Source organism: Amphiprion ocellaris, chromosome 15 (assembly GCF_022539595.1).
Source record: "Amphiprion ocellaris isolate individual 3 ecotype Okinawa chromosome 15, ASM2253959v1, whole genome shotgun sequence".
Classification (NCBI taxonomy): Eukaryota; Metazoa; Chordata; class Actinopteri; family Pomacentridae; genus Amphiprion; species Amphiprion ocellaris.
The window spans coordinates 23,441,897-23,456,336 of record NC_072780.1 but is presented as its reverse complement, the minus strand read 5'-3'; the positions used below and the strand labels follow the sequence as shown (position 1 = coordinate 23,456,336).

The following is a 14,440-nucleotide window of genomic DNA, read 5'->3' as shown; positions in this document are numbered from 1 at the left end:
TTGTAGCCATACGGCTAATTTCCATCTCAAGTCCCATTGACAGATCAAAAACAATGAATAAAATAAAATACAATAAAATAAAGCAGCTACAGGTAAACCAAAATCCCTTTGGAATATGAATGTTTTCAGCTGGAAAGAATGCCATGAGTGTGTTCAGCTGTTATATCTGCCAAAGGTGGCTACTTTGACGGGTCAAAAGTTTAGAATTAGTGTCGTCAAACGAATATTAGACTAAAATTAGACTAAAATGTTTGTTTATTTTTTAAGTGCCCATCAATCAGTCAACTAACAATAAGCAGACAAGGATTAGTTTGATTAGGTTAGGAGTGATTTATAATGAATATATAATAAATTAAACTAACATTGTCACAGAAAAATACATCTTAAACAGTAGCACAATGAAATAAAAGTAATAATAAATTGCCATTCTTATACATGCTAAGTGTGCTGGTGTGACTTTGCCTGATGATGTGTCTATGAGAATAGTTTGGTGTTGTGAAAGTAAAGTCAGGGTTTGATGCTGATGAGACTAGGTTAGCGTGAGTCAACAGAATCTCTCTACTTCTCCTCAGCCACGCACTGAACGCAGAGAGTCGATCTGGATTGCATTATAAACTGACCCCCAACGACCCGCTTTGTCACTCCCTGGCTCCCAACGACCATCGTTGAGGAGCCAGGTGGGCCTTGGCAATGGTCACCGGAATGTGAATAACACTGATCACACCTCACAGAGGTTATAAGCTGAGGCAACATCAACAACCACCAGAACTGAAGAAGCCTCTTGGATGAGAGGTGAAACGTCTTCAAGGAACTTTCTTAAAGTCGAGTTGGATTGATTTAAATAACTTTGGATAACCATGACCTGGATGAATGAGAAACTACACAGACATATTATAAGCTGACACACTCAGCACTCACCTCCTCATAAAGACCATTAGCTCAACATTTATCAACTCTGACTCTAAGATTATGGTAGTGTTGAATTTTTGCATCAACATACGTCACAAAACTAAATCCACGAGCACTGCAGTCAGAGTGCCCAGAGTTGTGTTATGTTTTAATGATGATTTTTCAGGCCTGTGCAGATGTAAAATTAATTTTCCCCTAAATTGTAGCTACAATTTAGATTTTCAACTCGGTTTAGATTTAGAGCCGTAGTATGACTTTGTAATTTGCAGACGCTGTGCTTCTTACTCGCACCATTACTCTGTAGGCTCCTATTAGAGTAACCTGGTAATAGAGGCGAGAGAAAGGGTTTTTGCTGTGACTTCACTGAACAGTGGGATGTGACAATGGCTGGCTCTGTGCTGCCATGGGACTTTTGAACAATAACTGTGGCTGGGCTTTCTCTGATCCATCCACTGCAGGAAAGCTGCTCCACTCACAGCATTATAGTCAGTTCAACTACTTTCATCAGATCTTGTGCCTGCACACCCAGCCAAACAGCAGCACTGCAGCATACAATTACAAGAGAAAAAATACTATTTTGATTGATGCCATTGTGCTGCTCTACTGCAAACAAAAGTCAGTATTTATTGTGAACACAGCTCTCTTTACAAAATTTGTTTATCCAAACTTAAACCCAAACCTTAAATCTTGTCTTGTGTAATTTTTATATTTTTATCATCTGTTAACTTTTATATCAATATTTTAGGCTGATCAGTATTTGTGAATCAGAACCTCCAACTTTTCAGTCAATTAGGGAAGTCTGAAGAATAAACTGTGTGAGTTATGTATTATAAAATAAATGTATTATTTTCTTAATCACATTTTTTTTTGTCTTATCAAGAAACATCGCTGCTACTCAACATTGTTTTTGTCTTGATCAATAAAAAGTACAGATATCAGTTAAGGTTTTCAGACACTCACAGACACAGCTGGTTCAAACACAAGTCATTAACAGGAAAGTTGAAGTTATTGTATGTCCCAGGAGCCAGACAAATGGACATATTGTTGTAAGGTTCTTTGTGCTAGATTGCAGTCTGATGTTGTCAGAGCCAAATATTGGCTTAGTGTTTACCTCTTGTATTTCTAAGTGATGTCCTTTAATGTAGCTGCTAATTATTTAAATATCCATAGAGCCAGTTCACACATGATGTGCATCTCTCACCCCAGTCCCTGTCACAAAATTTTGGTATACATCATCATCACTTACCACAGAGTTGTCCAACAGAGGTTGGCTAGTTAAGCACAGTCAAACACAACTGACTGTATATAGGGATGACTGTGTGAGCCCAGGTGAGCCTTACGTGTCTAGATGACTATAGACATGTTACATCACATGGTCAGCTGTGTTGTAATGTCTGTGAATATCAGGACACTTAAAATCACAACTTGAAGAAATGCAATGTGATGGCTACTACTGTGTTCTGAAAATAGATATTATACTTTTACTGATATGCGAGAAAAACATCAAATACCATAATAACTGAGCATTAATCCCACCTATCACTAAATCACCCCAACTTTAAGCTGGATACATGTGCTCCTTCATGGTGTAAGTGAAGGGGTTTGAGTTGATATTTCCTTCTCTTCAGCAGTTTTATGTTGCATTTTTAGCTCCTACTGCAGAGATTGAACAGCATGCCTAAGCTAGGGGAAAATAGAGATATTAAAGATGCTTTCGAACTGAGCGTTATTTTAGAGGGGAGAATGATCTACATAACTGTGCAAGTAAATCACAGTACAACAGACTAAAACCTTTGTTTGGTTGCAGACCTGTTCCATCTGTATTCAGGGCAGATGCCCTGACCTTTTCTGGTGGCACTCAAACTATCTTTAATTCAAAAGTTACAAAGTCAAGGTGCTAATGTGTTAATCAGTGTCACTGCTTCCAGTTCTATGTGCAGCCCTGTCACCTAAAAAAATACCTTTCTATTTAACTAAACTGCATTCTCATTTATATTTTTGAAGAAACATGTTTTCTCCTGGGCTTTGTTGACTTGTAGCGTATCACAAATACCTAAGTAATTGAAGGCTCACAGTAGCCTGTGTGAAGGTTCAATAGACGACCAGAGAGCGAGATAAAGTCTCACTCATTCACCATGGAGGGTCACTACATTATTATTATTATTAAACTCCATTGCTCACTGGCTCTGAATACACAGAGAGACAAATGATGAATCACAGGAGGGCTGGATGTTGATCAGGACTTGAATTGGACGTCATCACCTTTCACCCAAAGTAATAGTGGAGGGAGGCTTCAGCAGACTGGTTGTATGCAGTGTGTGGGAGAAATAGAGATAAACTAAAAGGCAAGCTAACAAATGCTGCATCGAAGTAGTTAGCTATAGATTGCATTCTGATTAAGATTTACAAATGTTAACTTGCTGTTGCTGGGAAGGTTCCTGTTATAATGCTATGATCGTGGCTTTGGACTGTGAGGGTAACTTGTTTTTCTATAACAAACCAGATAAAAAGTTCATATCTTTGCCGTGGCAAATACCATTCGTTTGATTTGATTTGATTACATTAATGTTTAGGTTGAGATTTACAAGAACTATTTTAACTGCTACTGTGTAAAGGGAAGAGTGCTGTTAAAAAGCATTTTGTTTAAACCAAACGTTATTGTATTTTTGTTCATATAGCAGTACTTTTAAAGTGCAGAATGCACTACTTTTAAATTCATTATTTAAATTTCTGCATAACAATGCAATTAATCACAGAAAATCATGCAATTAAGTGCAAGCAAAAATTTTAATCATTGCCCAGCACTAAAAAATAGTTTTAAAAAATGAATTCTTCGCACAAATGTTAGCATCTTGTGTTTTCTAATACCGTCATACGTAAACAATAAAATGTACAACTGGCATATGTGAACAGGCATTGAACACTGATATGTGCAAAGGCAGGAGATATGTGCAAAATATTGCCATTTACAGATATTGCAGGTGAGTCAGTGATCTAGTAGCCTGATGGCCTGTGGATAGAAACAGTTTTTTAGTCTGGTGGTCCTTGCTTTCACACTCATGTAGCGTCTGCCAGACGGCAGAAGTGTGAACAGTGTGTGCAGTGGGTGGGTGTGGTCTTTGATGATGCTGTGGCTCTCTTTGTGAGCTGGGTGATGTTAATGTCCTGTAGTGGGGGGAAGGCTGGTCCACAGATGAACTGTACTGTCTTAATGACATGCTGGAGAGCCTTCCTGTCCTTATTGCTGCAGTTCCCATATCATACTGTGATAGACGTGGCCAGGACACTTTCCACTGTGCATCTGTAGAAGTTGCTGAAGAGTTTGGGGGATAATCCAAATTTCCTCAGCTTCCTTAGAGAGTCTCTGTTGAGCCTTCTTGACAATCTGTTGTGAATCCAGTTGAGGTCCTTGCTGATGTGAGTACCAAGCAGTTTGAAGGTCTTCACCCTCTCCACCTGAGTCCCATTGATGTGTAGTGGGGCGTGTTGGTCTTCTCGCTTTCTTGGGCCAATAATCATATCCTTACTCTTCTCAGAGTTTAGGGAGAGATTATTTTCCTGGCACCAGGACACCAGCTGAGCCACCTCTCCAATAATCATATCCTTACTCTTCTCAGAGTTTAGGGAGAGATTGTTTTCCTGGCACCAGGACACCAGCTGAGCCACCTCATCCCTGTAGGCTGTCTTCTCTCCACCCAACGTTGAAATCCCAATGTTGACTGTGATGAGATACTGAAGACTAAATTTAACTCAAAGTTTTGTATTTATCAAATCAAAAGAGCCAGAAAAGACATGACATTCATTTTTTGATGGGTATCTCACAACTATAAACCAAAATGTATCAAATGTACTTGCATCCTAGGTGTGTAAGCTAAGAATTAAATATCTGTCAGTGAATTTCAACAGATTTGGTCAAGTGAAATCATTTTCATGAGGTAAATCCATTCAACAACCCTAAGTGTCATAAATGTGCTTTAAGTAGGATTTTATTAAGTTTCATTCATAACAGTTAAAATATGTTGTTCATCAGCTTTACAAGTACAACTGTGAAGTTGCAGGAAAAGCATGCATGTTGTTACTATACTTCAATAAGGAGAGATCATATGAAAGTAGAGACACGTTTATTTATTATACCATGCTCACATTTCTGCAACATTTTGTCTGTTAGACTCCAGTGACAAGCAACATCAGGCATGAGGGGGTGGGGTCCCAGATGAAGGTAGGACATGTGGACATCCGTATAAGGTATAGATGTTGAGGAGGAAGGTTGCACGTTCAGTTGCCTAGAAGGAAGAATGGCAGAACTGAAATGAAAGAACAGAGTCGTAAGGCTGATTGGCTCGCAGAACGAATGAAGACAGATAATTGGTGGTGCACTCCTCATGGAGCATTTATTCAACTCAGTGTTATTCAAGGTAACATCCAACATCCAAAATTAGCAGAGCAATCCTCGAGCCACATTTAAAGAACAAAAGTTATCCGATGAGTATTTACTAGTTTGTTTTAATGCACTAATATCATCATGTCATAGTTAAGTGGGAAATTGCCAAATCAGTCCTTACTTGTTCTGTTCAAAACATGTTAGAATGTTTTAGATATTGGTATTTTAGGGAGACACTGTAGCCGAGTGGCAAGAGTGAAAAGCACAAGGAGGTACAAATATTCTGAGTAGCCAATACACTGCTGAAGTGTGTCATTCCTACACTCTTTGCTTTTCCTGTTCTTCTCTCCACTGTCCCTTTCAAAATAAAGGCAAACACAACAGAAAAAAAAAATTAAAAAGGGATTAATTTAAGTGCCGTGTGTAGGTTAAAGCAGGTAATCCTTCACACTGAACATCATGTCTGCTGCGTTTGCTTTCATAATGATTAATAGCAGCAAATTCTTCATATTAGCATGCTATAATACTTGTGACAAATTGGTCTCCATACTGTGATAAAATAAATATGAGGTGCATGGTGGAACATTAGAAAAACACATAAAATATATGTATGCTTTTGTAGAGTGTTAGCAGTAATGTCTACATAATTTGCAGAAATGAGCTAAAACAAATGTTTGTTTGTTGGAACTGATAAATTGTGTTATCTTCAAACTTCCTGTGCATTTGCCGCAAAAAACAGGGGGCCCTGCATGCTATCTTTATGAGCTGTTGGAAACCCTGAAGCCATCTTGTAAATGACCAGTTAAATGAGAAGAGATCATGAGAGACCACATTCCTGCCCTGAAGGAACCATAAAGTCTAATAAGAAGGGAACCATGTGGAGTGTGCAGGAGGCTCTGCTGAGGATAATTGCAACTGGGGAATTCCCCTTTGCCACTTCAACACATCCCTGTTATGAACAAAATATCAAGCTTGTACTGTGGAGCAAGAGAGCAAAAACTCCACTTCTCACATTTCCATTCATCAGTTAATAATATGATTGTAGGTCTCAATTGTCCAAATCACAGCTGGATGTTTTCAGCCTGGATGAAGTGTAAAGTTTCCTTCAAGGTAAGGGTATGCAGTAGTATGATGGAGAGATGATTGTATGCTGCATAGAGAAGCCATTAAACTGGCAGATTAAAAAATGAGACAACAGCAAACAGGAGTGGATTTTGCTTTGCCTTAAATTGGCAACACAGGCATGGTTGTTGTTTAATTTAGTGGCCGACACAGTGCAAAACACAGCCACTGACTGTTCTGTCAGACTGCTCATATTGCTTAGTATACATTTAGAACACAAAATGCCACACATTGCATACAGAACAGGAAGCACAGACAGAAAGAAAACCAGAGTAAAAGTGTTGATTTAAACATGGACCAAGGGGTAGTCACCTCTGCACTTCTTCACATGGTGTAAAGCAAGGCAAGGAGCAGGGGGCCCATGAAATTGTGATTCATATTCTTCTATGACACACACCAAGCGGTAAGCAGTAATACTGTTCACCTCTCTAAATCTAAGTGGAGCTGCAGGGTTGCCTCATCAGCACAATCCAGTCTGACGGCTGATCAAAGGATGGGTAGCGAGAGTGCAGGATACATTTGGGCAGGGTGATCCTCCTCATAAATACTGGCTGCATTCTGAAAGGGGACAAATCAACAGGAGACCGGCAGGAGGAGGCATCCCTGCTTTCATTTAATTACATTAAGATAATGCAGCATTAACAAGGAGATGGACAACATAAAACATTTCTCCATCATTATTAAGGATATTTTTTTCACACTTGGGTCTTATTTTCATAACATGAGTCATTTTCCTTACTAATAATAACACGAATTACCAGCAGAACAAATGAGTTAGTTAGGAACACTTTAACATTTTTAAATATTACATGATTATTTAATACTTTGTAACACACTATAATGCAGTTGTCGGCAGCTATAAGGACATTTGAAGTGCTTATTGTTGTACAGTACATCAGCAATGACAACTTCACCTATAAACATAAGTTTATTATTAAAGCTGTGTTTTATTCTATCATCATTCTTTATCTGTTTATACTGCAGCCTCCACTTATTGGTATCCACAAAAGGAATTGTAGTTGACAAATGAAAAAAATGCCTATTTGCTTAGATCTACATTAGTGTGTTACAAACCATGTATTAATTTTTATGCACTGCTTATAAATGCTTAATAGGAAGACTTCAAATGTAGTGTTGTAACCGAACTTCCGTAAAAGCACAGAGGAATGACACAGTGCAAACACATGTACAGTAAATAAAAATGTTAAATAATTGGTATCATTTTGTAGAGTAGCTGAAAGAGCAGCCTTGCTCATTGAACAGAATTAAGCGTAAGGTCAACAATAACTTTAACATGTCAATACACATTTTCAATGTGTCTGCATAAGTTGAAGTTAAACAGAAAAACCTGCAGATGCAAGCTAGAGACAGAATGGGTGAGGAAACGTGCTGTCCTCTGTTCGTCCCTATATTTGGAGAAATGCTTCTCTGATAAACTGTTATTTGTCACGTTTATTCGACTTTTCTCCCAAACCACGGAAAATAATGCTGAATTGTGAAATACAGTCAGTATTGCCTAACATGTACATTTTGGCTAGTGTCTGATTTCCTTGACTATCTGCATCTTTTCCTGTCTGCAACTGCAAAACAGAATGTTTTTTTATACAATCTGAAATGTGGACTAACACCACCAAAAACGACTAACTACAGAGCAGCTGAACTTGTTGCCACCTATGGCCACAGACTCAGATCTCACCCAGAGGTTCGATATTGATGACTCATCTTAAAAGATTTGTCAGCTGGTGGTTCATTCAGAATATTTGACTTTTGGTGTTTTTCTGTTTGACAAGTTTTATTCACTCACTTATTATTCACATCTGGTTTTTGTTTCGATCCTTAAATAAAGTCTGATGGTGTCTATAGAACAAAAGAGCAAAGCAAGACTGAAATGTATGCAATATACCAAAATAATAACATAGCTGCAATATGGACTAATGTGCGTGAAGCCTACTAGGACATGTGGGGTTGTGTGTCCCGTGTGCTGAGGGTACAGACAGACAGAAAGTTGAGTACAACTTTATCATAAATGATACCAGAAATGATGGCCAAGCCAGAGAAAAAAAGATCCAAGTTGTGATAAAACAGAATTATCCTTTAACTATCATTGTTTTGTATACATACTAAAACGACAATTACATTATTCTGCATAAAGATTAAGATGTAGCATTCTGTACATCACTGCCATGCATTGCAATGGGAGTATAGGACCTCAGTAAGAAAAAAGTCCCATGTAATATAGCAGTTGCATTTGTGAAGAGCTGTCAGCACTTAATAGGCTCAGGAATCCAGGTAGTTTGGTTCAAAATTGATTGCACAGTGAAATCGATCCCCCTCCCCTTCCACCGGTCTTTCTTCCCTTCACTGGGTTGTGCACACTGTGTCATGGAAACAGACAAACCACTTTGGCAAGATACCAGTTGATTTTTTTGCATTGATACCATTCCAAACTGCAGAAGTAAACAATCTGTCAAATTGCTTCATTCATCTGTGACCATGTAGGAGATGCATAGTCTTCTTCTCCTTGAATTGTATAAAACATCTGCCACATTCTCCCAAGCAGAGACCATAACCAGTGTCTATCAATATTCCACTCAAGATTGAGAAAGGGTCCAAGTTTTGGAAGATTTTTCTGAGATAATATCATACTCCAAATGGTCTAAACACAAAGCAGTTTTATAATCCAGGAAAAATATTATGCCTTGGTCATCAGTGTGTTTGTATCCTCTATACTGTGTAGCAAAAGCAGCCATCACTGGAAAGGCCCAGACCCAAAACTCTTGTCGAAATGAGAGCACTGCTGCTCTAACTGGTCTAGCAGTTTGTCCACTGAGTCCTCTCTGTTCTCCAGTTTCAGATATCGTCTCCCGCTGCCCAGATCTAGCCGAGGCCAGCTTTGGTGAGTCTGCTCCTCTGCAGTGTCAGCTACCTGCCCAGGAATGTTCATGCAATCCTGTGAACCACCCTCTCTGCTAGTGATTACTAGCTGATTTACCTGACCCTTCTCTCTGGATGTGAGGAGTCCTTCCTCCAGCCTCACACCAGTTTGGGCCACGTAAGGATTAGTCCTATAACTCATACTGTGGCACCGTCTTGGCTGGGCAGCACGGACATCCACCTCATCCAGCCCCAGGGTGGACATGGAGCTGGCAGACACCAGGCAGACATCAAGCTTGACAAGCGGCGGAGCCTGTGTGTTGAAGTTGGCTTTTCCACCACCTACAGCACTCAACTGTGTATTCAAGTCTGTCTGGCTGGAATTACATGAGTTAGAACAGGAGGAGTGCAGAGAAGGTGGACACTCTGACTCCTGGTGATGAAGGGCTTCTGTCTGGAGAACAGCTTGCTGGTAGATGCCCTCCATACTGTCCTCCTGGTCTCTGGTGTGTCTGGTCTGGAGCAAGGGCTCAGAGTTGGCCAGCTGTTGCAGACAGAGGATATTGAGATGTGCAGCTGGTAGACTGTTCACCCACTTGTAGTGTTTGGCCATTGAGTTGGCTGCTGCTATTTCTTTAAGGTCTGCTGAGGGCACAGCTGCAGACACAGAGCAGATAACACTGCGCATTTGAGCCAACAGCATCTGAGTTTCTCTGTCCCTATTCTCATATAGAACAGTGTTGGCACATATGAGGATGAAAAGTCCCACCCCCATGATGACAGGTCCCAGCAGCTTCATCCGGTCACTGTGGATGAGGCTGGCTGTGGAAAGAAGGCCTTTAGCTCCCATGCTCCAGCCAGAAGTCTGTGCTTCAGAGATGCTTTCCCCCTCTGCAGCTCCCAAGATAGCCGATCTTGATATCCGATAAGGCCAGTACCCCGCGACAGCCAGAGCAGTACCGACAACAACCACAATGACTCCTAGCACCAGGAACACTCCGGGCATGGAGCGAATGCGAAGCTTGCCTTGGATAACCCCGTCCTTTGTCTTTCTTCCTCGTAAGGTGAAACGAGTCTTTCGTCGGAATGAAGGTGAAGTCGGGGCAACTCCTCTGGCCTTCTTGGTCTTCATGGCACAGATAACTTGAGAGCTTTCGTTGCTGGTCACAACCTGTCAGAGGACTTTTGATAGCGAGAAAATTTCAAGAGTTAATGAAGCTATAACAGTTTGTCTGAATGTTGCATCCATTAATTTAAACACAGTAGAGATATTTATAGAAATGAGAACATATATACAAAAGCATGTTAACCATACAGTGAAAATTCAATCTGCTGGTAGAGGAACTGTACAAGCCTGTTTCTTGTCGTGGAAAATACATCAGTCAGCTTACGTTTTTCAAATTTGGCCTGATAGATGGCAAAATATGACTTTTTTTTTTTTTTTTTTTAATTTTACATTTATTCTAACCAGAGAAAAGTACCTCTACCCCGCCTTCCTCTCATTATCAATCAATTATCAATCACATCGAATGAGTAGGCTGAATGCAATGACCAGACTGATGAAATCAGTATAATGTACAACATGCTATCACCACTTATAAATGCTAAACATATCATTCAATGTTATTTTTCAACACAAGTCACTCATTAAAAACAATTGCAGTAAAGCTCCTCAGACTGGTTTCAAACTTTTTTGACACTGGGAGCTTGCAAATTCAACAAGGTACAAACAAAAGTGAAGAAACACTTGCACATGTGATATTTCCTACGTGGTCAAAAACAAAAAGCAGGGAAATGGAAAAACACCTTCAAATACACTGACTGCAATAAGGTCCACAAATAATATAAAATGCTCTCACCATTCAGACTGTCACACACCACAAAGTATTTCTCCTTTTCCCTTGTGTAAATATTCATATGGAGATGGAGATGGAACTCCTCACACTTCATTAAAGCTCTTTACATACAGTCAGGTCCATTAATATTTGGACATTAACACAATGTTCAGGATTTGGCCTCTGTACACCACCACAATGGATTTGAAATGAAACAATGAAGATGTGCTTTAAGTGCAGATTTTCAGCTTTAATTTGAGGGTATTTACATCCAAATCAGGCGAACAGTGTAGGAATATGCAACTCCTATGTGTGTTATATGTGCCCGCCACCTTTTTAAGGGACCAAAAGTAATTAGATAATTGGCTGCTCAGCTGTGCCATGGCCAGGTGTGTTTTATTCTCTCATTATTTCATTTACAAGGAGCAGATAAAAGGCCTAGAGTTCATTTTAAGTGTGGTATTTGCATACGGAATCTGGTGAGGTCAGCTCTCAATAAGTCCAAAGAGCTTTCACTGTCAGTGAAGCCATCATTAGACTGAAAAATCCAAACAAACCCATCAGAGAGATAGCAGAAACCTTTTGTATGGCCAAAACAACTGTTTGGCACAATCTTAAAAAGAAAGAAGGCACCTGTGAGTTCAGCAACGCCTAAAGACCTGGAAGACCCCAGAAAACAAGTGTGGTGGATGACAGAAGAATCTTCTCCCTGGTCAAGAAAAAACCCTTCACAACAGTTGGCCTGATCAAGAACACTCTCCAGGAGGTAGGCATGTCTGTGTCAACAATTAAGAGAAGACTTCACCAGAGTGAATACAGAGGGTTCACCACAAAGTGTAAATCATTGGTGAGCCTCAAAAACAAACAGGAAGTCCAGATTAGAGTTTGCCAAAAAAAAAAGCATCTAAAAGAGCTGATACAGTTCTGGAATAACATCCTATGGACAGATGAAACAAAGATCAACCTGTAGCAGAAGGATAGGACGAGAAGAGTCTGGAGAAGGGAAGGAACTACTCAATATCCAAATCATACCAGCTCATAAGTGAAGCACGGTGGTGGCAGTATCATGGGCTTGGCATGGATGGCTGCCAATGGAACTGGTTATCTTATATTTAGTGATCATGTGATTGCTGACGAAAGCAGTAGGATGAATTCTGAAGTGTTCCGAGCAATATTATCTGCTCATATTCAGCCAAATGCTTCAGAACTCATTGGACAGCGCTTCACGGTGCAGATGGACAATGACCAAACCCAGCATCTGGTGATGTATATGGGTTCCAGACCTCAGGCTGTCATTGACTGCAAAGGATTTGCAACCAAATATTTAAAGTGACAATTTGATTTATGGTTATGTTAGTTTGTACAATTACTTTTGGTATCTTAAAAAGGCGGAGGGCACATCTTAAATGTGTTATACTTCACATGTTGTTGTGTCTTTTTATGTACAAAATGATATTTCTTAGTATTTGGATCTTGCTTATCTTTTCTAACATGAATTTAGAGCTCAGCTCATGTCATCCATGTTTTCGTCACTCCGGACAATTGTACAGAGTATGTTGACAAACACTGCATCAGTCTTATAGCAGAATGGTATTTGTGTGTCCCTCTCATTTTGGAATGACTGCAGCATCACAAACATGTCCACTGGAGGAGAAATGATAACAGTAGCTGATTCAGTGGACCAGGTCTGACACTAGTTGTGTTGGTGAGGGTGTGATATATGGCTGCACCTGACTGTTAATGCATGTTCAGAACTCCAGATTGCTGTGATTTCATGCAATTACACATGAATCATCAGATGTCCAAAAGCGCAATATGTTCTGGAAAGCACTTTCATCGTCACTGTTCAGCCTGACACAAGGAGCATGCATTAGTGTGTCACAGACCAACAATCATATTGAGTCTGCTGCTTTCCAGCTAGCAGAGAGAGCTGGTTTAGGGACAATTCATCCCCTGGAAGCCACAAGTTGTGCTGGGCTCATGATGAGAATAAAGAAGCTGTATGGGCATAATGCCGCGTGACAACCTTGCTGAGTGTGGAAGGGTGAAACATGCCTTTAAAAATGTCTCATTTCCTGTGATACGAACATTCCATAAGCTTTGTAGCCCAGACAGAGGTAGAATAAGGCTGCTCAAATCATCTTAGTGCAAGAATTCACATATGAAAATTGTATAGCTTCTTCAGTCGATAAGAATGAAGCGTTCTCTCTTTACCTTACCGACGGACAGACATGGAGTGCTTTGCCGTACCGTGCCGGACTATCTCTCTGCTGTACGGAGGTTACAGACAGACTGTCTGACCGAGCTGCTGCATTCCTCTACGACAACACAAAGCAGTCCGCCAGCTCCACACACTATCATCCCCGAGACACAATTTACAGTAAGAGTTGAGACTGCAGTGAGGACTGGCTGCTGATGAATGAACACAGTGTTGTCTAAAAGTCCAAATGTAGGATTCCATTTCAGTCATTCACTAGCCGCTCACTTTTGAAAACTTGCCTGTATATCCTGGATCCTGTTGCAGCTTGTTCATAGTTCAGAGATATATACCATCCAGATCATTTGAGATGAACATTCTCCATGTTTCAGGCTACTCAACACAATCAGTGAGCCTTGTACTGACATATCCACACCAGCGAAGTGAGAGGACTGGAAAAGAACAAGTCCTTAGAGAGCTCCTCCGATGGTGAGGACGGTCAGAACAGCCCTGCCCCTCCGCTCCGTGGCCGCTTCTTCGAGCAGCTCTGGAAAGTGAGCAGCAACTGGCCGCCTAGCGATACACGTTCTGCTTTTCAAAATAAAGGAGGCACTAAGGCAGCAACACGACAAGAACTGCGTCAGTGGGGGAGCCTCAGTTTTTGTAGGGGTGGTCGGGATGAAACTATTACTTGCACTGGGATGGAACAACGTCTCTTTGATTTTTTTCCCAGCAAATCACTGGAGATAAAACCACCATTTTTATTTTTTTGGGTCACTCAATCTTATCAGATGCTTATGCAGGCAAGACTGCCATATAGAGATAGGTGAGAACTCATATACTGTACAGTTATATGCATTTTAATGTAAACTTAAATTGATTAAAATCTGAAAGTGATGATAAAGTCATATTTTTAATCAGTCATACAACTCATAAGATAAATATCCCCAGTTTAAATTTTATAAGATAAGTAGGGTCTGTCTCTGTGTGGCCCTGCAATAGACTGCTACCTGTCTCGGGTGTCCCCTGCCTTCACCTTAAGTCAGCTGGAATAGACTCCATCTCCCCAGCAACCCTACAGAGGATTAAATGGTGTATAGATAAGGGATGGATGGATGAGAT

The 14,440-nt window shown here is 40.3% G+C and overlaps 1 protein-coding gene across 4 annotated transcripts; it reads right to left on the bottom strand.

The window, feature by feature from the left end:
- Positions 1-5,013: 5,013 nt before the first annotated feature.
- On the bottom strand, positions 5,014-13,875 carry tmem200b (transmembrane protein 200B). Of its 4 annotated transcripts, none has more exons than XM_023294996.3 (2): positions 13,336-13,875; positions 5,014-10,468 (listed from the first exon to the last, which is right to left on the bottom strand). In XM_023294996.3, the coding sequence occupies exon 2, from the start codon at positions 10,416-10,418 to the stop codon at positions 9,162-9,164; it is 1,257 nt and encodes a 418-aa protein (XP_023150764.1). In that variant the 5' UTR covers positions 10,419-10,468; positions 13,336-13,875; the 3' UTR covers positions 5,014-9,161. The 4 variants fall into 4 exon arrangements, with proteins under 4 accessions (XP_023150764.1, XP_023150748.1, XP_023150772.1 ...); XM_023294980.3 differs by having other exon boundaries at positions 13,341-13,875; XM_023295004.3 differs by having other exon boundaries at positions 13,607-13,875.
- Between the last annotated feature and the right edge of the window lie 565 nt (positions 13,876-14,440).

Excerpts from the sequence above, each read along its gene's own strand:
- tmem200b (XM_023294996.3), bottom strand. The coding sequence starts at position 10,418 with ATGAAGACCAAGAAGGCCAGAGGAGTTGCCCCGACTTCACCTTCATTC.